We start from the raw sequence: 25,806 nt of genomic DNA, 5'->3' as shown, positions 1-25,806 counted from the left end.
AGACTGTATCATGATTTACGCGATGCTTGTTGTTCGATGTACTTAGCATTTGGTTCGCGCGCAGTGTCGAAGTTCCGAGCCAGACCCTTGGCTCGGCTCTCCCTGTTAAACACACCAAATATCCGACTGACCCCTCCCCAGCCCCACCCCACCATCCGATGCAGAAGCCTGCACGGGCATCCATGATTTCAATGCATAGGCGCGTTCGCTGTGAAGAAAGAGCCTGCTGTCATCGAGCCTCTGTCTGTGTGATTAACCCCTTGTCTGCTCCCTTCTCCATCCACAGGCACGTGTGGGAAAAGGACGGCTCGCCCATCAGCATCGACAACATCGCTCGCATCCGTATCGATGACGACGGCTCCCTGCACATCTCTCAGACCTGGTCGGGGGACATCGGCACCTACACGTGCCGCGTGCTGTCCGTGGGCGGCAACGACTCCCGGGCCGCGCACCTGCGAGTCAGGTGAGCACGGATCGATGGATGGACGGGGCACCCGTGGTCGGGAGGGAGGGGTGCCAAGGGGGTTTGAAAGCATAGACCATGGAAGCTTAATGGTGGACACGCGCATTTAAAATATCATTAAGGTAACAAAACTCCACAGAACGTGTACTCTGTTATTTTCGGTCAAATACGTGCGTCCTTGTGAAATGTGAAGGCACCTGGAATTTTAAGTGGATTCCGAAAAAACATATTTTTTCACCTATTATACCTTTTCAACTACATAGATAATGTTTAGGACTGTTTGAACACGTGTCTTTCTGTATTAAATGTTTCTAAAGCAGTATGAATGTTTGCTACATTAGCCGGCTTGAAAGAGCCCCCCAAGGTCGTCCCTCGTGAGAACCTGTTCAGTTTCTACAGGGCACTGCTGGCGTTGACGCCGGAAGCTACGCTATCAGCGATCACGTGTACAGAGGAGACCCACGTCTACCTGCTCCTGGAAGCAGAGCTTTAAATGGGCCGGTACTGAGCATCGGCACTTCTTTATATCGAGTGGGAGAGTACCGGCACTTCTCAAGAGCAATGTAATACTTTTATTTGGAGAGTACCAGCACTTCTAAGATACAAGCAGGTGCTCTGCTACAGAGTACCTGCACTTCTATTTTTCCATTTCAAATACTGCCTGGAAGCATACCGGGGCTCTTAGCAAAATAGGAAACTGGCTGAAGGGTGAGTTTTTCTCAACGTGCTTTATTAAATCTTACTTTACATAGAACTATATATTCCCAAGAAAATTCTCTCTCCAGGCTGCAGAGAGCTCAAACCCACCAAGTCTGTGCTTCCATCGGCCTAAAACAGGAAGAGGGTGTCAGGTCGACTCTGTGTAGAGCTGCTGGAAGGATACTAAGAATGCTATGTAATATGATATAGGCAGTTATGGTCATTTTTTGAATTTTAGGGCCAGTCTAGTGGCTCTGTAACCCACTTTGCTGATGTGGCCCTTGCAGGTTGCCTTAGCATTGCCCTGGCATAGCACCAGACATGATCCTGAAGACCCCCACTAAACTGAGCAATCACAATTTAAAAGATTGTGCGTGAGGTCGAACATGTCACTATAGATCTGAGGTTGTCTAACCTTAGCAGACACCGGTACTCCCACAGTCTAAATTGCTGAAACCACTGACCAGTCACACATTTGGGTATAAGCAGAGCTACTGGAATTATGTGGCAGAGGAGGACCAAATTATGCGACAGTGTTGACTAAATTATGTGGCAATTAAAGGCAAATTCTGTGCATAATGTGGAACACTTTGAGATATTATTAATTCATTATTTTGTCATTGTTTTCACTTGGTAACAGTGTCTGAGAAAGAGTTCACCTTAATTAGTACCAATATAACACCCAAATACAGCAATAAGTAAATGAAAGATGACCAGTCAACCTTTGCGAAAAGCCTTCTGGTGCACAGGAACACAAGTCGCATATATTTTGTAACTTTGGATCTGTTTGAACTAGAAACATTTTTTGTTGTTGTTTAAATCAGCAGATTATGTGGCAGATGAAAGATTATTTGGCAAATGCGAAAAATCCATAATTATGCGAAAGTCGCCGCAGACTCGCTTAATTACAGTGGCTCTGGGAATAGGAGAGTACTGAAGACTCACCACCTGCTCTCTACACATAGAACTTAGTGTTGATTATGTCTGTCTGTCCTGTGCCTATCCACTGCTCAATCTTTTATCCATATTCCCAGGACTGGTCTACGCTCCTGCCACCCCGTCGCCAGTGTAGGTTCTTCCCTAGACCTTCCCACTATTACAGCGTCACCAACTCTCTCTTGAATGTGCTTGTACAGACTTGTGACGGGGCACCTAGTTCCATGACAACTGTCTTGTCTCTCATGCCTACATTAGCTTTGTTCACTGCACCAAGCTATCCCACGCTACTTTGCAGGGGCATGTAATACTTTACAGAACTCCAAATAAAGAAATAAATAACTGCATACGAGTAACAATAAAACATTCGTTCAATGCAGAATTTGATTTAAGCCTCATCTTGGGCTAAAAACATTTCTCAAATTGCGACTGGAGCAAAATTGTTGAAAACTCAGCAACTTTGGAAGATTGAAGAGTGTTCCATTCAACAAACTTTCACCTGCAGAAAAAAAATCTGCACATCTTTAGTGTCCAAGCACGTGGCTACCTATTTGCTGTCACTGCCATTGTTAATGTTACAATTATTTGAAATGTGCCTGCATATTTTTATGTACAAGCCATTCAGAATGTGCCTGATAATGTATTTGTATGTTTTGTTGCCTATGTGCCTTCTGATTGATGAGTGACTGTAGAGTGCCTGTTACTTAGTTTGTGACTGATGTGGCCAAGAATCTGCTTTTCCATAATTGAGTGCAATGCTTTTTGTTCATTCTATATAATGTTTGTTTGTGTGGGGTTGTTCAAAGCCCATCTGTCACCGTGTTTCACAAGCTGCCTGAGAAGTGCCTTCTCAATGGAGAAGCAGAGGAGAGAGAAGCGTGCCTGGAGAAGGACAGACCCCTCCAAGGAGAGCCCATGGAGGGAACAGCAGCAGCCTCCTTGTTGAGTCCACATGCCTCCTCTGACTTCCTGTGCTGCCTCTCTGGAGACCTGAGGAGCCACTGGGGAAACCCCGATAACATGATATACATTACTTGAAGAGTCTCTGTGGGCAACCTATGATACCTGCCTGGAAGCCCAGGTCTCCCTCTCCAACCAGGACGGCGGAACTAGCCATATTGGAAATCCTGAGGTGCAACACTAGAGGACCACAAGAACAACCTTGTAGTACTTCCGCAGCCTCATTAGCGAGGTGAACGAGAGCATCTCAAGGCGTATCCCTGAAGAACCTGAGTATTATCACCCTTGGAATCTGGACATCATCATAGGAGAATCTGAGCATGGACGCTGGAGGATTTTAATGGACGCCATGAGAACCTGAGGGGCCCCCCTGGAGAGTCCAGGAATCCACTCTACTCCATACCACCATTGTAGTGAACTGAGATCTGTTGCCAGGTGCAGTTTCTGTGTCTGTTTTCACACTTCTGATTTTCCTCTCTCTTTCCTTTACCAGGCAGCTTCCTCACGCCCCAGAGAACCCCGCGGCGACGCTGAGCCCCCTAGAGAAGCGGGCAATCAATCTCACCTGGGCTAAGCCCTTCGATGGCAACAGCCCCCTGATCCGCTACATCATGGAAGTGTCTGAGAACAGTAAGTGATCCAAAGAACTTTTGCTACTGGGATAATGCTTATTTTGTCAAGGAATGACAGAATTTAAAAGGGGCAGGGCAAGTTGCTACCCTTTTCAGACAAAGCCAGACCCACAAGGAATTACTAGCAACTCAAATTGCCTAATTTGAATTTCAATAGTGTGAGCAGCATATTGGTGAATCCAAAGGAAACTTGGCCCCAAAATCAAAGCTGGGGTGAAGGTCTTCCCCTAACACTATGCAGGTGGGGGGTAGCCCAGGTCATCCCTCTAAAGATGGATTGAAAGTTTCTGTGAGGCCTCCTTAGTCTCCTAATCAATTTTTGTGTTTTCCTCATTTGTAGCTCCATTAATCCTACCAGAGCACCCTGGCAAGCTTTGCTGTGCCAACTTTCTTTTGGTGTTGCCAGGTGGTCCACGAAGATTCTACTTCTGCCACAGTTTTGTAGCTCCACATACAGCAGGCAAGAACATGCTACTCGCAGATACCCTGCCCAGTGTCTTCTTGCCTTCCAAAGGCAAACGAACACGCTACTGGAGTGGTTAAATTCGTCCAGAGCTGATAAGGCGCCCTTGGTGGTCTGCTCTGGAATATCATAAAGTGTTGAGGGAATGCCTCCAAGGTATTTGGCAGTGAGCGGCCAAGCACCCCTTGGAGTCAAAACCTACAAGATGATTTTTGTTCTTATTTAAGAGCAGCAGTGTCAGTCCATTCATTTGTGGATTGTGGAGCCTGAAGAAGAGGGTATAACGATTCTCGTATTTCATCCAAGTGTTGATGCTTTGTAATTTATTCCCATCATTCTGTTAGACTTCATATCTGACAAATTGTGCGTATCAACTAGGCCTGGGCATAGTTTGCAGAGTTTTGCTACGCAGAACTTTGCGAAGTTACATAAAAAGTCTGCGAAGTTCCGCGAGTGGCAGAGTGCACTGCGGACTGCTGCTCGGGTAGAAATTCCACCCGAGCGGCAGCTCGCGCTCGCGAACTTACCGTTCGTGATCGCGAGCAGGGAAGAAACTCCGGAGTTTTCTGCACTCCGCGAGCTCTGCGGAGTGCCCAGGCCTAGTATCAACAATTTGTTATTTGCTAAGATATGTGAAAACTTTAATTTCAACATAAGAATCCCAAGCTCCTATTCATGCTCTTGTGATGTGTCAAATACATTCTGCAAGTTCTGTCCTTGCTCAGTTTCCTAACTCGAATATTGGTCGATAGTCATAACAAGTCCTCTATATATCTTATTTAACCAAAGCGTGTAGAGTGCTATCCTTCCAGAGGCGCTTCAGCGATGTTAACACTCGAACGGTGGGTGAAGCTGGAGGGTAAATGCCGTCTTCAGACCTATGTGTTTCATGACGATGTCTATTTTCTGATATGTTTCATCTGGGCCTGTGTGGACTCCAGCTGCTCAATGAAGTGCCCTGCCACAGAGGAGCAAAATAAATGCATAAAATAAACAGTGATTCATCAGCAGCTTGGGCATCCCAGAAGGCAAAGAGCAATAAATATAATTTAAAGCCATCCGTCCACTTGTAGCTCTTTTCTCTAGAGCCCTCAGACTTGAGATAATTGCCCTTGACATAAGGGCATTCACTGAGTAGGCAAGCTGTGCCAGGGTTGGCACCTTGGTAAACTCAAGACCAACCGTTACAAGCAAGGTGGGAATACATTTAATTCTGCATAACTCTTTAGATGCCCTAAATGTGTATCCTGTGTATGTGTGGTGCAACCAGTGTTACAGTTCACATGTTCTGTGTACTTTCTCGAAGTTCATATGTTACATGGTAACTCGCCTGTAAAATTAGCAGCTGGCACTGGAGAGCTCGAAGGTACAGTGGTTGGGCAACAATGTGTATAGTAGAGCCCGGATGGCACTCGGCAATTACTAGGGAAGATTTGAGGTTGGATCAGCCACATGTCTGGCTCCCCCTCAACGTTTGCCCCATAAAACTGTGTCGCGCTATCAAAGCCAAGTCGGACGCCCTGGCGACAGCCCCCTCTCTCCAACACCTGCCCCCTTTCCATAGTAGTTTTAAAAATAAAAATAAATTCAGTAGCTTAATCGTCTTCCACAGAACTGAAGTTTACAAGCAGATAGCGTAAGCGGCGGGTGCAGCTTATCTGCCCTGCACGTGACAGGAAGCACAGTGGCCTTTGGTATCCCCTTGCTCTGGTCAATTGATCTGATTACATTTACTGGTTCGCTGGGCTTCCCCTGAAGTAGTTGTTTGAAGTCAGAGGAGGCCTTGGATGGGGAGTTCTAACTGCATCGCACACAACTTTGCAGTACGAAGAGCTGATTCGTTTTAATCCATGGTTCGCTGGATTCCCTTCTGTGTAGGGCTTGACAAAATGACTTTATTTGATCGTGGTAAGCTAGTGCGGCAGCGGATTCCTGAGAGCCGTAGTGCTTCCAGAGCTGGGAATGGGCAAACGCTTTGAACTCGGGTCCCTTGTATATACTATCTAGTGCTCTGCTGCCACCTAGAGGCTATGCGTAGGCATTGCCGGTTCTCCCTTAAAACTAGAAAGAAGCACGCGGTCTCAGTGCTAGAGCACACTCATGTGACAGCCCCCCAGCCCAGTTGTGCTTCTAGAAGAGAGTATTATAATTTAATTTCTATAGTGCTTTATACTCCTGGTGAGGCGCTGAAGCACGTTAGTGGATGGTAGCCTGTGGTCCAGTGCTTGGTTGGCACAGCGTTGAATTGCTGTGTGTCCCATGAGCAAAACATTTTGGGGTGCTTGAGAGAACCTAGTGTTCCCATTAGAAATATACTAGGAACTAGGAATGTATGTGGGTATTCTTGGTTTTTAATATCAGTACTTTGACGTAATGACCACCGCCACGAATCCCAGCCTTATTATTTTGTGTTAAAAAAAGAAACATTGGCGAACAAAAACTGCAAAGAGAGGGGGCCCTTTAGTTTTTGTTTGCTTACATTCTGATAAGTTTTCTATATTATGCTCCAAGTCATTTCAGTGCTGCTCAATTCATGTCGTAATGGTGTTATTACTTACACACAGTGATCGAAGTGCATTTAAAATGTATGGGAACTGTGATGCTGCTCGCAGTGGGGGCAGGGTGAGTGGGCCTGGGGCTGTAATCAAAAGTGTGGTTAAAAAAAACAAAATATTCTGTAGCTTTTTTAGGTCTTTCACCTTCATTTAGTTACATATAAAAAAAGCACTGCTTAAGTGAAAATTAAATGCACGTTATGTTAAACAGTGAGAAATGTACCATCATAAATTTAAGAACTCTATTAGTTAATGTACTGCACCAGAGAGCTACAGAATTGAATTCTGGTTGGTGCCATGGGTTGGTTGTATGTTTAGTGCTACGAGGTCGCAATCAGAAAGCACTGTGAACATGTAAATCTAATTTTAAACTTGCATTACTCACAGTATAAGATAGGCTGCTATAAAATGTGTAGAAAAAGGTTTACGATCTAAAAAAAATGCTCCGAAAATATAATTTCAGTAATACCCAGACTGTACACAGTGCAATTTTTTATAACTGTCTTTTAAAAGCACATACTTAACAGTGTAGCTGGTAGCTCCTTTACAATACCTCTCAAAAAGAATACATCTGTCTCATCATGGAGCTGCAAGTGATTCCATCAATTAAAGCCAAGACCGGCTTCCAAGCACTGTTTACATTTGCAGATTAACCAGTTGTGCACATTTACATTTCTTTCAGAGAAGCAGGCACCCTGGCAAGAAGGCTTGTTTAGTTGTCTGCACCCACCGCGGGTTCATAGCACAGGAGACCCTCTGACCATCATTTCTGATAAAGCATTTCAACTCCTGAAATAAACCGTCCCAAAAAGCAGGGGAACGTTTTTTCTAAAAAAAAAAAAAAAGTATGGGCACATTGTGCGCCTCAGACCCCCTCCCACCACAGAATTCCACCACTGCGCCCACACAAACACACAAAACTTTCTTTTCTTTTGCACATATAGACTCGTGTTTGCGTATGCACTGCAGTTATGCCTTCATTCCTCCTTGCATAGATGTATTCTCATCTTTTCTCGAACAGATTGTTTCTTACAAAGGCTTATATTTTATTATATATGCACAGATATGTCCTCATCTTTTTGTGCATCCTTTATTCCCCAGAAATATGTACAATGCTATCCTTCTGGCACAAATGCTTCCACAGCTTTTCGTGCACAGAAATGTGCTCACTCGTTCCCTATTAGATCGCCACATGTTGCAGATGTAACCTGCACAAACCGATTGTTTTTGCTTTCATGCACAGAACGCTTCCTTGTGCAGACTTGTGTAGCTCCGTCCTTTATTGCACATAGACACGTAACTCTCCATCCGTTTTGGCACACACAACAGATACATCCTCCTGCTATATTGCACGAAAGGGTGTACGGCCGTCCTTTCAAGCACTCACCATGGGCTGCACATCTGCCAGTTTATTGCAATCTCTCCTTCTCACATGCCAGCTGTGTCCGTACCCGCCGACTGCCAGCAGCGGCCTCGGATGCCCTTGCGTTGCATATGCAAATCTCATTTCCCCATCGCCACCAAAAGGGCCCGCGTCGCGAGCTCGCACGGCACTGCTTTTATTTCCATACCGTGCAGACTTCATTTATCTCCCCTGTCCGGCTCATCAGCAGAACAAGATGTTCCTGTGTCATTGAGACAATCGTCGCGCGACAGCACAGGCCATCAGAGCAGTTGCATCTCGAAGTGCGAGGCACTTCAAGATGGGGGACACGGGGCATGGCGGGCCTGCTCCATTGAGCTTTGCTGGGTTAGACCCACGCTATGGCCAATGAGCTTGGGGGCTCCAGAATAAACTCGAGTTGAAATTGAACTTGATCACCTGTTGCCATCACTTCCTGTTCCTCTGCCGGACATCACTTCCTGTTCCTCTGACCCCCTATGCCCTGAAAGAAGGTGACCTAGAAGTGCCGCGCCAGCTCATTGGTGACCTGATGGGAGGGTGGGGGGATGGAGGGGGGGGGGGGGACTGAATGGACCGCATCGAAGGCCGGTAGGGGCACTCCATTTCATATTGTAGTAGGGGCTGTCGGGGTGGCATGAGACCAGTCACTGTCTTTTAGTTCGCGGCAAGACCTTGCAAGGGACAGATGCTCGTCCAGAAATAGTTGCTGTTGTAAAAAAAGGGAAAGTGGAGGTTAATGTTCATTTCTGTTATTGTCGCGAGGGTGCCGCGTTTGGAATACGTTTTTTAGCAATAATGTGGGGAAATTCGGAACGTTTAATGGGTCAGGTCTTAAATGCGTTTGGTTTGTGTGAAATACACAATAATTCTTGACAGACAGAACAAAGGGATCAACAGTTGTTTGGATCTGCTGTGAGGGTCTAAGCTAAGAGAATATGGAGGAGGTATCTCCTAAGGTCAAAGGTCACCTGTTGTCTGAGGAACCATTGTCTAGCTAATTGGCTTACAACCTCAGCCATTGATTCGTAGCTGTAAATCTGCTCCACCCGACGTCAGAACAAATCCCAACACAAATAATATGTATTTATTTAAAGGTTTCTTATGGCGCTGTATGAAACTGAGAGCTGCTTCAAAGCGCTACATAAAAAGGCTATGCAGCGGTTAGGTATTTAAGGGTAATAATTGATGATAGCATGTATGCCTTTTAGGTTCCAGTGGAGCTATCTGTCTCAGCCTTGGGTTCGTGAGTTTGATGTAAACCCCCTAGTGCAGGACCCATGAGCCCTGACTCAGTCGTGCTCTTGACTCGTGCTGAGACTGGTTTAAGAGTCTGGCCTTACCTGTCTGAGGGGAGTTTAGCTTAGAGGTGTCCAGGGAACCTTCTCATCTTAGTACCTTCGTCTTTTCTAATTCACGCCCAATGAGGTCACGCCTAATTATAGTTCAGTGGTAAAAACTTTCAGAACCATGGACAGTTCTATGGTGCTGAACTTGTGATGAACTGACCTAACCAGCCAAAGGGTAATACAATCTCTTCTGTTTTTTTTTAAATACTTTGTTTTTATTAATGGTTTGCTGAAAAGAAATAGAGCACATGAGAAAAAAATATAATATGTAACACCAATAAAACATGTAAAATAGTAAAGACATTCAGTTGAAATGTTGTCATCGAGGTAAACCCGTCCACCCGTGGTGCATGTGGGATAAGAATGGAAGAGGAATCGTTGAAGCTTTTCAAACAGGAGAATATGGGATAGGTTTGGAAGGGGGTTGGGTGAAGTAAGGAGAAGAGACTGGGGATTGGAAAGGAGACTTTTGGGGCTAAGCAATTGTGTCTCTGCAATCAGAAAAAAAGCAAACAATTGAAAAACTGAACTTCAATTCAACAAGATCTTCAATTTCCCAGGGTGATGCAGTTTTGTGATGGGTGCCTCCTTGGTTCAAGATAACCTATCACCAGAAGCGGCTCAACATATGGAACTGGGCTTGACAATTTGTGAATGAGCCTTTTGTGTGATGCTGTGTGAATCATTTTATCAGCCAGTCTTCATGAATTGCTGGTTCAGCTGTTCTTCAGGGTCTGGTGAAGTATTTCTTCACTACTGGCAGGAGGTAGCAATCCTGCTGTCCAGATTGGTAGTATCTGCCATATCAGGAAATGGTGGCAGTGAAGCCAGACGTTGGATGTTGTATCCTGTTAATTCTTTCCTGGTAAGCCATATTTCACACCGCCCTGTAGCATGGCATGAACATGGCATATGCAGCAGAAAGCAGTCTGAAGTGTGACACCTCCAGCACTCCCAGTCAGTGCTGAGACCTGCACAGTGTTGATGAACAGTCTCCTGTACCAGTTGTGTTGCATTTCAGTTTTGCTTCAAGTAGGCCATTATCACTTACCATCAAAAGATGGGACCAGTGTTTGTTCATGTGTGGTTTTTGGAGCTGGTTTTGCGAAATGAAGGTGCAAGCGCGTTCCCGGTTGGCTTTGGAATTAATTCTGAAATAGCCTGCCACACATGCCTGCACTCACCTTTGTATTGTTTCCACTTGTTTAAAAAGATAGAAGTGGTCAGGTTGGGCGATCAGATTGAATCCCATTACAAGAGAGAGTGGACAGCCAGAACTCAGCCGAGAGTTTAGCCTGGGCTGAAACATAAAAGGTAATCCGTCTCTGTAACTCAGGTTGAATTTTAGACTTACTCCGCTATCCTGGCTGTGATCAGTGAGAGACAACTTTGTAGTGATTGGTTTCAGCTTCTGATCACACCTAGATATTCATTGGTGTGTCACTGGCGAATTGATGGATGGCAGTGCCATGGTTGGCAGCTGGCTCTTCGAGTGGCTGCATGGAAATATTGAAAATGTTTGTTGGTAGGCCACAACCCAAATGTGCCCTGTGGTGCCCTGTAAACCCTCTAGGAGCTTTCTGCTAACACTATGTCCGTCAGCGTGTCCTTGACAGGTTCAGCTCCATATGTGTTTCACATGTTAGATTCCTTTTGCTTGTGAAGAATGTACCCATGTTGATTCATGTGTGTGTCATGAAAACTCACGCAATGTGTCTTTTGTTGATTTAACATTCGCCCCACTCCCAGCCCCCACCTCCAATATGACGTTCTGCAAGGTATGCAGCTGAACATGTCTTTCGATGTATATATTTACCATCGACTTGTTAATGACCCACTCAAAATAAGGGTAACATTTCTGACTTCCTTATAATTCCCATTATAAATATTTTCATCTCATAAATTCAGCAGCCACAAACTGAAAAAAAAACTTCACAACATTTTTCATTTTCTAAGCTTAAAGAGAAATGCATTTCTACTGCCCCTACTCCACTAAATGAGAATGTGAGCTAGTATCTGCTTTTAAGGATCAAGCAGCCCTCCCTCATGGAATGTTCTTATTCTGATAAACCTACTCCTTCATTCCCTCAGGCTAATTGATAATGGCGATGCATAACATATTTGAAACAATGCACAAGTGAATATTAGAAGAAACTAACATAAAAGGAACAGGAGTTTTAAAAGAAAAAAAACACTTCTTAGATTAAGTTTACTCCACTAATTCAGTCTAACACCTGAACTCGGGACAGGCCAGGCTATGGGGTCCCAAGTTGCCTTTCTCTGACCCTCCCGGTGCCCTCCATGGGTCCTACAGCTTTAGGCCCCAAGGGAGTGAGTGGTCCAGTGTAACCGTACGGAGACCGAGGCACCGCCCACAGCTGGGCAGCTGTCCTTGGTGCTGAAGTTTGTTATCATTGCAGTCCTCGTGGAGGCTGGAATTGCAGATGACACAACACAGAGTTTCGACGCACTGCCTTCCCTCCAGACCTCTCACAGTGTTTTACTGGTGTCACATATCACAGGGGCTAACTGTTACAATATCTACAAAAGTATGCCAGCATAGCTTGTTGTATTCATGCTCAAGGTTTGGTGGTGGCTACACCCCGAGCAGCTCATTGAGAGGCGCTGTCTCATTTCCCGGCAGTCATGGTATGATTTTCCAGGTTTGGACTGAAGACCAGACCTACATTTTTCATTCCCAGCAGCCAGGTTCGAGATTGTTTCCCTGGTAGGCTCTCAGAGCACTAGCCAGCTTGGTGCCGGGTCTGGTGGCTCAGTGGACTAAAGCATCCACTGCAGGGGCCTGTGTTCGACCTCATGGTAACAGGTTCAATTCCCGGCAGGTTCACTCAGCCTTTCATTCTTTCCGAGGTCGCTGAAATGAGTACCATTGAGTTGAGTATCAATAAACATATGATATGTTATTCAGCACCAAGATGCTCCTTTGGGGGTGAACGTGTGGTTTTAAAATACACAGTTTGTTATGTTTTGTTGATGTTCATGCCCTTGGGAAGGCTTAGCTTTGGCTTAGCTGTTAAGGATTAGGCTTTACTTTCCTCTGTAGGCCCTTCCACTACAGCCTCTCAGGTGCGGTGAGCGGCACTCGGGTGATGGGGAATATAGAGAGTGGGAACATTATAGCAACTACTATTGTCAAACTGCTTTGGTGAAAAGGGGAACATGTGTAAAACCTAAGTGCCTGCTCGTCTGAGGCTAGGGATGGATACAGAGTGTGCCAGGGCGTCATCCTAGAGCGCGGGTGGTGGGTCATGCTCGCCAGCTCTACATCAGACAAAATCAGAGGGCTGTGGAATATTTCTGGGGAGAGATGTCCATTGGGAGCAGCGGTTGCAGACCACAGGCACACTCTAAAGATCTCAAGGCCATGTTTGAAGAGGTCATTGACCGGTCACCAGATGAAGACACTCTCCAATGTTCACCTGCTCATGATGTCTTGCTGATTCTTTTGGGACCAGCTGCTGAGTCGTCAGCGTGACTGCCCCAGGTCAAGGGGCAGCCCCTCAGCTCTCTTTGGAGAGCAGCTCGCATGTTCCTCAGCTGAAGTCAGTCTCTCCTTTCACTAGCATGCTTCCGTGGCTTCTTGTTCTACAGGCAGGCTGGAATAAAGGCCAGGGTCCTGGAAAAATAATTCACCCAGCCTAATCATGGCGTTACAAGAAGCAGTACCACATTGGGTCCACACTCTGGGAATCCTCATATGGTTGGCCTAAAGCAGGTTTAAGAATCTGCCTTGAGGTCATCTGTGCTCAGCTTGTGTCCAATGTTTGCCCTGTCCTGCCACACATCTACCAATAACCAAAGAGTATTAGTTTTCAATTTAAAAGCGGAGGGAGGGGGTGGGGCAGACCTAGATTCGGACACTATTCTGTATTTAATTGCATTGCTTCCATATCATCAGCATTTCTAGACTCGATCAAGTATTTGAAGTCCCCAAATGTACTGTATATTCTAGTGAGACCCACAACTGTAACCCTATGTAGTCTTTTCTCTCTCCCTCTCTTCAACACGTCCTTTCTTTTCCCTCCTGCAGATGCTCCTTGGACCGTGTTCCAGGCCAACGTTGATCCCGAGTCCACGTCTTTAACCGTCAGAGGCCTGATCCCCGCCAGATCCTACCAGTTCCGCCTCTGTGCCGTGAACGACGTGGGCAAAGGGCAGTTCAGCAAGGACACGGACAGGTAAGACGGGCATTGGTGGCAGAGCCTCACCAAGATTTCTTTGCATCGGGAAGCAAAGGTCAAAGGTTACATCTTGTCCTCGTGATCCGTAGGGAAAAATCCGACAGCTGCAACTTAGGGAGTTCTAATGATATTTTTACAAAAGCTCTCCTATCTGGGGGTTTCCACACCGTTTATTATTAATAATTCGGGGGCGGAGGGTTTGTGGTGACTGTTAGTGAATGACATAGATGGACAGACTCGCAAGAAGCTACAGTGATCTTCTGACAGGCCGGTGAGCCCCATCCTCCAGTCAGGCAGGGTCAACCTCGTGCCAGACTTGCATTTGTCTTGGCAGAGGCGCTCTGCGTTTAGTGTACTTACAGTTCGTGAAGCCTCACTTTTCGCAGGTATACAATGCTACCCAAGCAAAACATTCAATGTATTTTTTTGCAAAAATTACAATTTGCGATCCTGCAGTGCAGATAGTTTTAATGCGCCAAATCAGATTTTAGTTACTAGATTTTGAGACCATCAAGGCCCCTTCCTCGGTGTAGTTATTTTTTAGTTTTTTGTTTATGTTTATGGAATTTATAAAGCGCTCGTATACCAATGGGCTCATGTCGCTGAGAGGAGAAGTGAGCTAACCTTCGGCTTAATGAAATGAAGTTTGTTACTAGAAACACATTCAGTATAATTAAACAGTATTGTTACCTTATTATCAGCGATAAACAGTACCGTTAAAAAGTTACCCATTTCATATAGTGTCATCATATAGGTAAAGATTTACCTATGGACATGGTATTGCTGCAGTAGCACACTTACACCGATACAGAAGGGAATCCCGTGGAGTTGTACATTTTCTTGTTTTTGCGATTCTCAAAAGTGATGAAGATGCTTAAAGAGAAATGCCTCCGCTGTTAGTATACTTACTTAGCAGCCATACAGATGAAATATACTTGGAGGGTTAGTATAGTATCACATTTACCATACCCACAAAGTGAGTGCATTTACACTTTCTGTATCCGCACACAGATAGGGAAGTTACACAGTCTGATGCCATAGTGAGGTTTCAAGGTATTGACACTCCAAGCATACCTGCTCAGTGTAGTTAGGGCTTGTACCACTCCATAGTTGGTGGAGTTGAAAGAGGGTGATACAAGTCATAAAGGTCGAGTTTATCTACTGAATTCTACATTACAGTATAATTCCGCTATACTGCATACATTGCATCATATAATATTGCATACCCTACACCGACCAAATCACCTCAATACAAGGTAAGTACTGGTAGCTTAGTTTGTAAATGTATTAGTTAATATGGTGAGTTGGGCAGCGTGGATGTAAAAAAAAAAAAGGTAATAATATTTTTACCCCAACTGTGTGGTTGACATTGATATACTGGATGCAGATATTATTGTCCTCGATATAGTGTCATATAGTTGTATATTAGCAGGCATTGGAACAATCCAACCACCATCATTGGTGCATACAGTTATCAAACCATTCATCTGTTTACATGAGAAACATAGTACTGACCAATAGCAAGTCTTGGCAGCAGCCAACCCCAGACCCAAAGACATTTAGCTGTGGGGTTTCTCCTATTCTCTCAGAAACAATGCCAATTTTGAGACCACGGTTGTGTTCTGGCGCCCTCTTGTGGAGACACTGTAAGGCAGCTGCCTTCGGTGACTTTAATGTAGTACTGCTGCTGAGATGAGGACTTGTGGACATATGTGCACCTTTCTCTTCTTTCTCCAGGGTCTCTCTTCCAGAGGAGCCACCCAGTGCTCCGCCCCAAAATGTGATCGCCAGCGGAAGAACAAACCAGTCGATTATGATACAGTGGCAGCCCCCGCCCGAGAGCCACCAGAACGGCATCCTCAAGGGCTACATCATCAGGTGGGTCTCCTGGAGCACCTGCTCTCTCCTGCTTCCTGTGGCTTTATGTTCGACCCCCGTACATCATTATTCTCTCTCTGTCTTCCTCTGTCAGTCCGCATGCCTCTATCCTCCTCCAAGCTCTAACCTCTCCAAGGCCTCGATCCATTCCTCTTCAATTTTTCAACACAAAACAAATATTTTCTCCTTGACACAGGGGCTGCATTGCTTCCTCAGTTTTGTTTCTGATCATTACAGCTGCTGCTTGGTTCCAGGTGCACCATGAGCTCTATCTCTTTCCACTCATGCCAGCCATAGCACTCGTAGAAGCCACTAACCAAGAGAAACAGATTTGTGATTCTTAAACAGCTTTGCGAGACATGTCTAAAGTGGCACTAATTTTGCAAAAAGAAGCAGTTCTGGCCTCGTTTGGAGGTTTGCAATGAAAATATGTCATCCTCAGAAAACAATGGACCCCCCACACCTCTTGCATGCGTCTGGGCCTTCGTCTAAGGGCAGCGTCTTGGTGTTTTTGGACATACTTTAGCACGGACCTTGTTCGTCCAAATGTACCGAAAAGGACCTTTAAACGCACTCCTGATGCCTACTTACCATATTCTGCCTTTCTGAATTTGAAAGTTTCACTTTGTATACCAGGCCTTTTTCTTAGATATTGGTGCAAATAAAAGTACTTGGCAGGATTGGAGTGTGACATTCTCTTATTTCTACTCACTGACAATGTGACCTCAATACTGTTTCTTGCAAAGATTATCTGAAATTGCCTTACTTTTCTTGATTCTCCACTGGTAGTTGTAATCGAGGTTGCAAGGCTCACTCTAGAAGTGGGGACTATAGGTTTGAGTTGAGATACAATATGGCACAATAGTTACCAAACTTACAGGTAGATTCATCAAGTCGAAATCGGCTCGCAAAGGGCCAGATTCTAAGAATCTGGCCCTTTGTGAAGGTAGATTCATCAAGTCGAAATCGGCTCGCAAAGGGCCAGATTCTAAGAATCTGGCCCTTTGTGAGTGCTATTTTTGCATTTGGGATTCATCATCCCAAATGCAAAAATCGTAATTCTAGAAATCGCTAAATTGTGATTATTTCCGTTTAAGGAATCTCAATTTGAGATTCCTTAAATGCAATCCATGAACCATTTAAAAATTGCGAATTCGTAATCTGGGGGCGCTATTTACCGTTTAACTACGTGGTAAAAAGCAAAAACCTTAGTGCATTTTTCAAAGTTTCATGTTGCGCACACACATGCCCTAAGGGCATGTGTGTGCGCAACATATGTGCCCACATCAATTTCAGGGGTGCAACAGGGTGTCCTTTGGACACCCCTGCACCCTTGAAATCGCAATCTCAATTTGCAAATCGCTAATTGCGATTAGCAAATTGAGATGGTCTTCCCATTCGTTCCTATGGGCCTCTAGGCCCATAGGAATGAATGGGGAGATATTCCTTAATTGCGACTCGCAATTTGCGAGTCGCAATTAAGGAATTAATAGAAATCGCTATTTTTTAAGTGATTTCTTGATGAATAGCATTTTGCTATTCCTTAATAGCGAATCAGTATTTTTCGCTATTAAGGAATCGCAAAATGTGTTCTTGATGAATCTGGGGGTTAGAGCCTAAGAGGCCCTAATGCCAATTATGTGCATAAAGGCGCTTCACTTCCACTTACGTATTACAAGTGCTGCGTAGATTTTGCACTGTCTTCCTGATTTTTCGTAGCTCAAATTGTGTTCATGTAATACATGTCGAAATGTGCGCCCTGTCAAAAGGTGTGCCATAAAAAAACACAAGATTCTTCGATTTGCTGCTAGAATAGTTGGAAACCTGCGGTATCACAGCATTGACCCCTAGTCCGCCCTACAGAACTCATATTCTGGAGGTTGTACTTCAGTGGATTAAAATGCACCTCTCATTATTGGTAATTCCCCAGGTAGCATGACCAACTGGTTTTCCACCACACCATTGAAGGATTCCCTTCATAAAGACAAATCTCTAGATGAGGTATTTCCTAGAGACACACTTCTTTACTGCACATTTTAAATGAATGGAGGAGATTAACTGGCACAAAGTTATGAAAATGGGAAGTGCCTGTCATCATTGGACCTCAAAGGTATCCCATTTTTATACCATTGGTCCAAAACCCAACTCTGGATACTCCTAGGTTCTGAATGATTAACCTTCCACTAAACATTTACATTTTCATGCCAAGCCCACTGGAGTGGTACACAATGCGCATAGGTCCTAACCTAGTATATAACTACAGCTTTGGTTCACATTGTTTCTAGGTAGTTCAGTAATTTGAGGCCACACTACTGAGAATGTGCAAACATAACGTCATTAAGGGTAGGGGAACTAGAGCTTTTTAACCCCTCCCCTGCTGATGACGGAACCGCTCCATCATCAGCTGCGGTGGCGCTGTGCTGATGATGGAGCGGTTCCGTCATGGCCCGCCCGACGCTCCTGCGTGGCGCGAATTCCGCTGAGCGTTCTATTGAGCGGGTGGGGCCATGACGGAACCGCTCCGTCATAAGCACAGCGCAACCGACGCTGGTGACGGAGCGGTTCCGTCACCAGCATGCGCCCGCCGCATTTCCGCCCCGCCCCCTTAGCACTGCGGCGGAATAGCCGCCACAGTGAAGGGGTTAAGATAAAGTGGTTCTGTCTATATTCTCAGGCGTGCTGCAGTGCCTCGAAGCATTGCTTAGCTTTTGCACAGTGATAGGCACTACAGGGTGCAGAAGTGTTCACGAATGCCCACAAGTGTTCGAGCTAGTGGGTGCACTCAACGTCCCTGGGCATTCTAGCCTGGGAGCTTCTACTTCCAAACCTTGTGAGTAGATTTATTCACATGAAACTATTTGGGTGAGTAAATCCCTCTAGAGAGCAAAACTAACTTCTTCCAAAATCTGGATTCGCACGCACACAAAAGGCTATTTGTGTGTATAGGTTACACTTGCTTGCCCTTGTTATAGTTTTTCACACAGCGCAGAAGATTTGTGCATCTGTACTGTTTTCCATCCAATGTCAAATTAAATATCTCCATGTCATGTCTTCTCTGCCTTTCCATCCTCTACCTCATCAGTTTGTTTGTTTCCTTTGTATTTATTTATTTATTTATTTATTTTAAAAGTTTTATATAGCGCGGACAAGATCTTTGCAGATATCAGAGCGCTTTACATAGATGGTGGCGTACTCATACCAATAAATCAAATCAAACAGTACAACTAGGTTACATAAGGGGTATGTGAGGGAGACTACTCATCTAAGTAGGCAAAGGGGTCAAGCAGGTAGAAGCATGTAGTACAGTGTTAACAGAGTTCTAGATACTAGTTCAAGTGTATTTAGCCATGAGGATAGCTTTTACTTCTTTTTTAAAGAGTGTAGTGGATGGGATAAGCCTTGTTTCTGGAGGGAGAGAGTTCCAGATCCTAGGTGCCATTCCAGAGAAGGAGCGCTTGTATGTTTTTTCCTTCCGGAATCTTCGCGGTTTCAGTAGAAGATTATTTGTGCCTCTAGTGTTTCTGGTTCCGCCAGATATTGTCAATTTCTGGGCGAGGTAACCGGGTGACTTAAGGTGAACCGCCTTGTGTGTCATGCAGGCGATTTTCAGGTGTATTCTGGCTTCAAATGGCAGCCAATTCAGGGCTCTCAGGTCAGGGGTAATGTGGGAGTGCTTTTTTGACCCAGTGATGAGTCTCGCTGCAGCGTTTAGGGAGGCTCTTAGTGGTGCGGTTGTGGTTAGGGGGAGTCCGACTAGTGCGGTGCTGCCGTATTCAATTCGGGGGATGACTATAGCTTGTACTGCGGTTTGGAAGTCTTTGGCTGGGAGGAAGGGTTTAAGTTTTCTCAGAGTATTGATCTGGAAGTTCGCGCCCTTAGTTGCCTTGCTGATGTGTTGCTGCATGTTGAGATTGGTGTCAAGTGTAATGCCTAAAGATTTTGCTGAGTCCACGATGGTGGGTTGGACATTGAGTGCAGTTAGGTGTTTAAGCCAGGTTTGAGCAGTGGAGCTCTTAGCTGGAGGTGAGATCAGAAGGAACTCTGTTTTCAGGGCATTGAGTTTGAGGTGATTATCAGCAAGCCAGGATTGGGTGCATCTGATTGTTGCGTTCAGGAGCAGGATGTCATTGGGAGATTGTAATTTGAGATAAAGTTGGGTGTCATCGGCGTACATGTGAAAGTGTACATTGGATGCTTGTAGCAAGGTGGTGAGTGGTTCCATGACTAGGTTGAACAGAGTTGGGGATAAAGAGGAGCCCTGGGGGACTCCTAGCGTTACAGGTATTGGCGAGGACAACAGGTTGTTGCTCTTGAATTTCTGCGTCCTGTTGTGAAGAAAGGAAGTGAACCACTTGAGAACAGTACCAGATAAGCCCATTCTTGTGTTTAGGAGTTCTAGCAGATTCTCATGTTTAACGGTGTCGAATGCTGAAGAGAGATCAAGAAGGATGAGGAGGCAAGTGTCGTTTTGGTCTAGCATTTGAAGTGCGTCGTCAATTATGTGCGTCATTGCCGTTTCAGTACTGTGTCCCGCTCGGAAGCCTGACTGGTGCGGGTTGAGGAGATCAAATTGCTCAATGTGATTAGTCAATTGTAGTTGTGCGCATTTTTCTAGTAGTTTGGCGAGGGTGGGAATATTGGTGATGGGTCGGTAGTTGTTGAGGTCGGAGGGGTCGGCTGTGGGCTTTTTTAGTAGAGGTGTGACTTGACCAACTTTGAGGGAGTCAGGGACGCTTCCTTGTTGGAGAGAGCTGTTGACAATTTTAGTCCAGAGAGGGAGAAGCAGAGGGGTAAAGTCTTTTACTGCGGAGGCAGGCAAGGGGTCCGTGAGGTGATTGGATGGTTTCAGGGTGTTGAGCAGTTTACCAATTTCTTCTTCCGAGTATGTGCCAAAGGTTGACCATGTAGCATTGTTTTTTGGTTCAGCGGTTGCAGGGCACTGGGGTTTGGAATGGAGGCTTGCATCAATAAGGAGATCGCTTTTTATGTTGTCAGTTTTTTGGATAAAGAAAGCAGCGAAGTCTTCACAGGAGGGTGCTTTACTCGCAGTGTTAATTGGTTGGGGTTGTTCCTTGGATTGTGATCGGATAAGCTCAAATAGTTTTCTCGGTCTGTTTTTTGCCTGGTCGAGCTGGCGGCTGAAGAAGTCTGATTTTGTACGTTTTATTTTCCTGAAGTAGGCGTTTCTCTTTGTCTTCAGGTCTTTTAGGTGCATTGCAGAGGGAGCTGCTCTCCAGATACGTTCAGCCATTCGCATGTCTCGTCTATCCTCATTGAGACTCCCGTCGTACCATGGGTTGGAGATTTTAGTAGTGACTCTTTTCAGCTGCATAGGTGCAGCCTCATTAATTATTGTGGTCATGGCATTGAGATAGTGGTCAGTCAGGGTTTGAACGTCCGTATCGTCTGTCGGTGGAAGAAGGAGATTGCGCCTGTTGGGGGGCAAAGAGCCTGGGTTGAGTTTTTTCATGTCTCTTTTCCAAACTTTCGGTTTGGGGAATTGAGTCGGTTTGACTTTAACTTTTTCATTGATGAAGAATGTGATAATATGGTGATCTGACCAGTCACAGGGTTGGATGGACTCGAGTAGGATAGAGTCCTCTTTGGAGATGATCAGGTCAAGGATAGAGCCTTTCTCGTGGGTCGGGCTGTTGCATATTTGGGTGAGGTTAAGAGCGTCGAGGAAATTTTTAAGACTATTTACCACCGTGTCGTTACGATCGTTCCAGTGGAGGTTAAAGTCCCCAAGGTATATTTGGGTGAGCTGCCGCCCGGAATTGGTTGAGATCATATCCATGATTTGTTGGGAGAAGGTGAAGTTGTCCCTGGGAGGGTGGTAAATGCTGTGAAGAGAGCATATCGGTTTGCCCTCACTGATAATGTCGAGGCAGATGTATTCACAGGAATTTGGAGATGGTAGTGAGGTGGAGTTGGCTATCAGAACAGAGATGTTGTTCCTGTAAATGCATGCGATTCCACCCCCCAGTTGGCCTGATCTGTCGAGCCTGATAATGTGGTAGTTAGGGGGAACTAGAATGTCCATTATAGGTGTAGAAGATTCAGTTAGCCAGGTTTCAGTCAGTATGATTATGTCGAGGTCCCGCGATAAGAGGAGCTCTGCAATGGCGGCGGCATGTTTCGAGGCCGATCTACAATTGAGGAGGGTGCATTTGAGACGGGGTGTGCTGGGTGGTTCAAGAGCGAGGGGGACTCTTCTGAGGTTATTGGGGATGGAGGTTCTGTTGTTTAGTGTGGGGGGTCTAAGGGGATTTGAGTGTATCGAGGGGATGGTGAGGTGTGGGGAGGTTGTGTCATTTTGGGATGCTGGGTCATAGGAGCGGAGAAGGGTGAGTGTGTCGAGATCAGAAATAGGGTTGTGGGTACGACGAGGGTGGTTGTTGCGATTGCGAGCTGGCATTGAGGTCCGGTTGGGGGAGAGTTGAGTGGGAGAGTTGATTGGGAGGGCGGAGGACAAGATGGGTTGGGAGGTGAAGTTGTGTGCGGGGTTGCAGGGACGGCGAGGGGGCCGAGGGCAGAATTTGCGACTATGAACAGGTATTGCCGCCCGGTGTAGGGTGTGGGTGTCGGCCGTAGGGGAAGTGGCCAATTTGGGCGGGTGTGTGAGGGTGTCTGCTGGGGGGGGGAGTGGCCAGTTTGGGGTGGGGCGTGGGGGTGGGTAAGGGATGTGTGGGGTGTATGGAGAGTAGTTCTTTGATGATGTGTATGTCTTCTTTGATCTGGAAGAGAGTAGCCATGATGTTGTCCATCGTGGGGTAGGTGGAGGGGGTGTTGTCCATCGTGAGGTAGGTGGAGGGGGAGGGGGTGGGGTTGGGGGTGGTAGTCAAAGGTGAATGACCGACTAGGGAATTCGCGTGCTGATGGGAGGGAGGGCTGGTGTTCGAACGGGGTTGCGTTGTGTTAGTGTACTGGGTGATGTTAGGGGGGAGAGAAGTTTTGGGCGTGAGAGGAGTGGATGAGGTAGGTAGGAGGTTGGCGGTCTGGGTGAGGGCATTGATGGTAGGCGGGCGGATCAGGGTGTAGTCTGGGAGACTGGTAGTGGTGGTGGGGGAACCGGTCGGGTAGTGGGGGCTGAGAGTAGGAGGGGAGATGAGATTGGAGGTGGCCCTGTTGTGGGGAGGGGTAGTTAGATTGAGAGAGGATGTGTGTTCTGCGTGGTTATTTCGAGAGTAATGGGGGCTGAGTATAGGGGGGGATAGAGAGGGGGATTTGTAAATAGGGGTGTTGTTCTGGTGTTGAACTAGGTTAGGTGTGCTGTGGGAAGGAGCTGTGCCGTCTGCGGTGAGCGGGGTGTTAGGGCCATCTGTAGGTGTGTGAGTAGTGTTGATGAAGAGTGTGGATGACCGCGAGTTGGTAGAAGGGGTGGGGGTGTGGGTGGTGTATGAGGGGGAGCAATCTGTGTCAGTGTTAGATGCGCTTGAGTCACCTGCCCGGTGCTGAACTGGGATAGAAGAGTTGCGGGTAGGAGATGGGGGGTCCGGGGTAATAGGTGTGTCCCTAATTGAGATGTTGTTCCGCGAGTTGGAGAGGTGCTCTATGAGAGTCGGGAACAAGTTGTCTAGTAGTTCCAGGTTCCTGTCTGTGGATTGAGATAGGACAATCCCGTTATTGTAGATGGTGATGGTGGCTCTGCCTGGAAAGAGTTGGGATGGCGTGATGGAAAGAGTTAGGCTGTGTGAGGATTTCTTGGTGGAAGAGACGGTGAGTAGGGTGTGGAACGCCTTTTGCCATTGATCTCTGCGTGTGGTGTGGAAGATGATATCAGTGTTCAGGGATCCATTGACCGGTGAGAAGTAGGTGTCAGCAAAGGGTGTTTCATGGTGTGACCTAAGGAAGTTGTGTTTAAAGCGTTTAGCGGCTTTTTTGGTGAGTGCCGGTGGGTAGTTGATTTTATATGTGTGCTTGCCGATAGGATCCATGATGGGGCGGTGGTTTAGGTGTGTGTGGGAGACTGCAATATAATGGTATACATGTACAGGAAAACAAGTACGTAAAGTACGCTACACATTAACAATGTGGTACTAGTGATCAGTCAGCATCCCAGATATCAGAGTGTGTAGAGGCACAGATACATAAGTTACACGGTACTGGAGTGAATAGTGACAATTTCTACGTTGGTTTGTTTTATTGAGGAGTTTTTGGAAGCACTGTGTCTTCTTTGACTTGCTTCACAGTGTCTGACAGAAGCAGGATGGGGCTTGATGAGGGTGGGGAGGGTGGAGTGCAGCCAGACATTGTTACAGATCAGTGTCCTATTTATGTCGCTCACAGCACCGACTGTGTGTAGAGTTCAGTCGAGGTCCTCCCTGCCCCCTCAGATCTCACGTTGTCTATCTGTCCTTCTTTCCTGCCTTATCTGCTTGAACTGACAGCCTGCGCTTCTGTTTGCGCCCCACAGGTATTGCCTGTCCGGCCTGCCGGTCGGCTATCAGTACAAGAACATTTCCAACCCAGACGTAAACAACCTGCTCCTGGAGGAGCTCATCATCTGGACCAACTACGAGATCGAAGTTGCTGCTTTCAACAGCGCCGGCCTCGGCGTGTACAGCAGCAAAGTGACGGAGTGGACACTGCAAGGGGGTGAGTGGAGGGCACGGATCTACCTGATGAGAGATGAGGAAGGGAAAGAGCCTGCTGAAGGCGGCGCCTAACCTGCAGATTAAATGACTCCACACCTATTGTGTGGACAGCAGTGGCGGCTGGTGATCTTTGAAAGTGGTGAGGCATTATAGCTGCCTGTAGTTCAACCCATTTTTTTTAAACAAAATGTGCCTCACTCATACTCACTCGCTCTCACATTTACTCTCTTCCCCTTCACTCATTCTAACCCACTTACTCACTCTCATGCCCACTGACGGTTACATACTAGCATACTCACTAATTCACATTCTCACGTACACACACTCAGCCTTTCACTCCCACTGAATCTAGGCCCTAGTGCAACTGCACCAGCACCGAATGCACCATTGATAGCTACACTCTCTTCCACTCCCTCTCACAATCTCCAATCACTCCCTTTCTAACATACTCACACTCCTTTACTCACTCCTTCGTACTCACTTTCACTTATTAATAGACACTCGTAAACACACACACATACTTTCACTCAATCCCATTCACTTTAAATCACTCACAAACGCACTCACAAACACATACATACATGAAGAGAAACAACATTTGTTATGTACCTTGCTTCCTTTACAGCAGAGTAGGAATCCGGCGCTAGACATTGGAACCCACAAACCAAGAGTCCCAGTGAGGAGCCAGCCTGGGTAGCCAGGGATGGTTTGAAAAATGAAAGGCCCACCTCAGTCTCTCTTCCAGATTCTTGATGGGAATGGAAGCACAACCCTATAAGAACTGGGACCGAGCTGGGTATCCGGCCCCTGCGGCTCAGTGTGACTTCTCATTACTGTCAGGATGCACTGACGTGCACCCTGACAGCCACACTTTAGCATCTATGCTGTGCTGCTTCATGCATGTGCAGTCTGTCTGTGAAATAAAATGGATTGTGCCTGTGCGAGGGGACCATAGTTGAACTACGCACTGGCAAGAGAAAGCAAAGCTCCCACTACTAAAGTGTGAATGCACAGATAGAATATTAACATATGGAAGCATACATATTGTCAGAGAGAAGTAACCAAGCAAGATTGGTAATCAGAGACGAGCCCAGGTACCCCACGATTTCTCGCGGGGGAGGGGCTTATACATGACTCTTTTAAGGACATTTTTACAATACATAAATCTACATTTTTGGGGGATGCTTGAAAGTAACATTAGAAAATACATTTAGACAGAAAGGACATTCGCAGTCCGGCCTCCACGGTCAGGGGCTGAAAGAGTGGTAAAGCCAATGGCCACGCAGGGTCTCTGTGTAAAGAGCAGCCAAGAAATGGGCAGAAAGGGTGGACGCGTAAAAGGCAAATGTGTAGAATTAGAAACCAGCTAAGGCGATTGATTAGACCATTGACTGCCTGTACCCCAGCCCTATCTGGCTGCCTGTCAGTAAAAGCACCTTGTTGAAAATGCTCACGTCTCTTTTTTATTAAGGATTAGTCTTTGTGTTACAAAAGTAGCATTAGTGTGAAGGGGCGGTGGCAAAGAAGGGCTCTACATCCGTTGTCGCCAGGCAGTGTCTCACTTACACATTAGTCATTGTCAGGTTTTGTAACCAGCAGCAGCATGTTGCATGCTGGGAGTTGTAGGCATAGGCTCATAATTACCATGGGAAAAGCGAGCCTTAAAGTCC

At 46.2% G+C, this 25,806-nt stretch overlaps 1 protein-coding gene across 1 annotated transcript in view; it reads left to right on the top strand.

The window, feature by feature from the left end:
- Positions 1 to 25,806, top strand: part of SDK2 (sidekick cell adhesion molecule 2) — a 590,299-nt gene that overhangs the window by 351,189 nt on the left and 213,304 nt on the right. Inside the window, exons 13-17 of the mRNA XM_086929413.1 lie at positions 287 to 463; positions 3,552 to 3,688; positions 13,511 to 13,658; positions 15,399 to 15,539; positions 23,956 to 24,137. Coding sequence (XP_086785539.1) covers positions 287 to 463; positions 3,552 to 3,688; positions 13,511 to 13,658; positions 15,399 to 15,539; positions 23,956 to 24,137 — 785 coding nt within the window. The remainder of the gene's footprint in view (positions 1 to 286; positions 464 to 3,551; positions 3,689 to 13,510; positions 13,659 to 15,398; positions 15,540 to 23,955; positions 24,138 to 25,806) is intronic.

The sequence above is a fragment of the Lissotriton vulgaris genome, chromosome 7, assembly GCF_964263255.1.
Source record: "Lissotriton vulgaris chromosome 7, aLisVul1.2, whole genome shotgun sequence".
NCBI classification, from domain to species: Eukaryota; Metazoa; Chordata; class Amphibia; order Caudata; family Salamandridae; genus Lissotriton; species Lissotriton vulgaris.
This window is presented reverse-complemented; position numbering and strand designations above follow the sequence as displayed.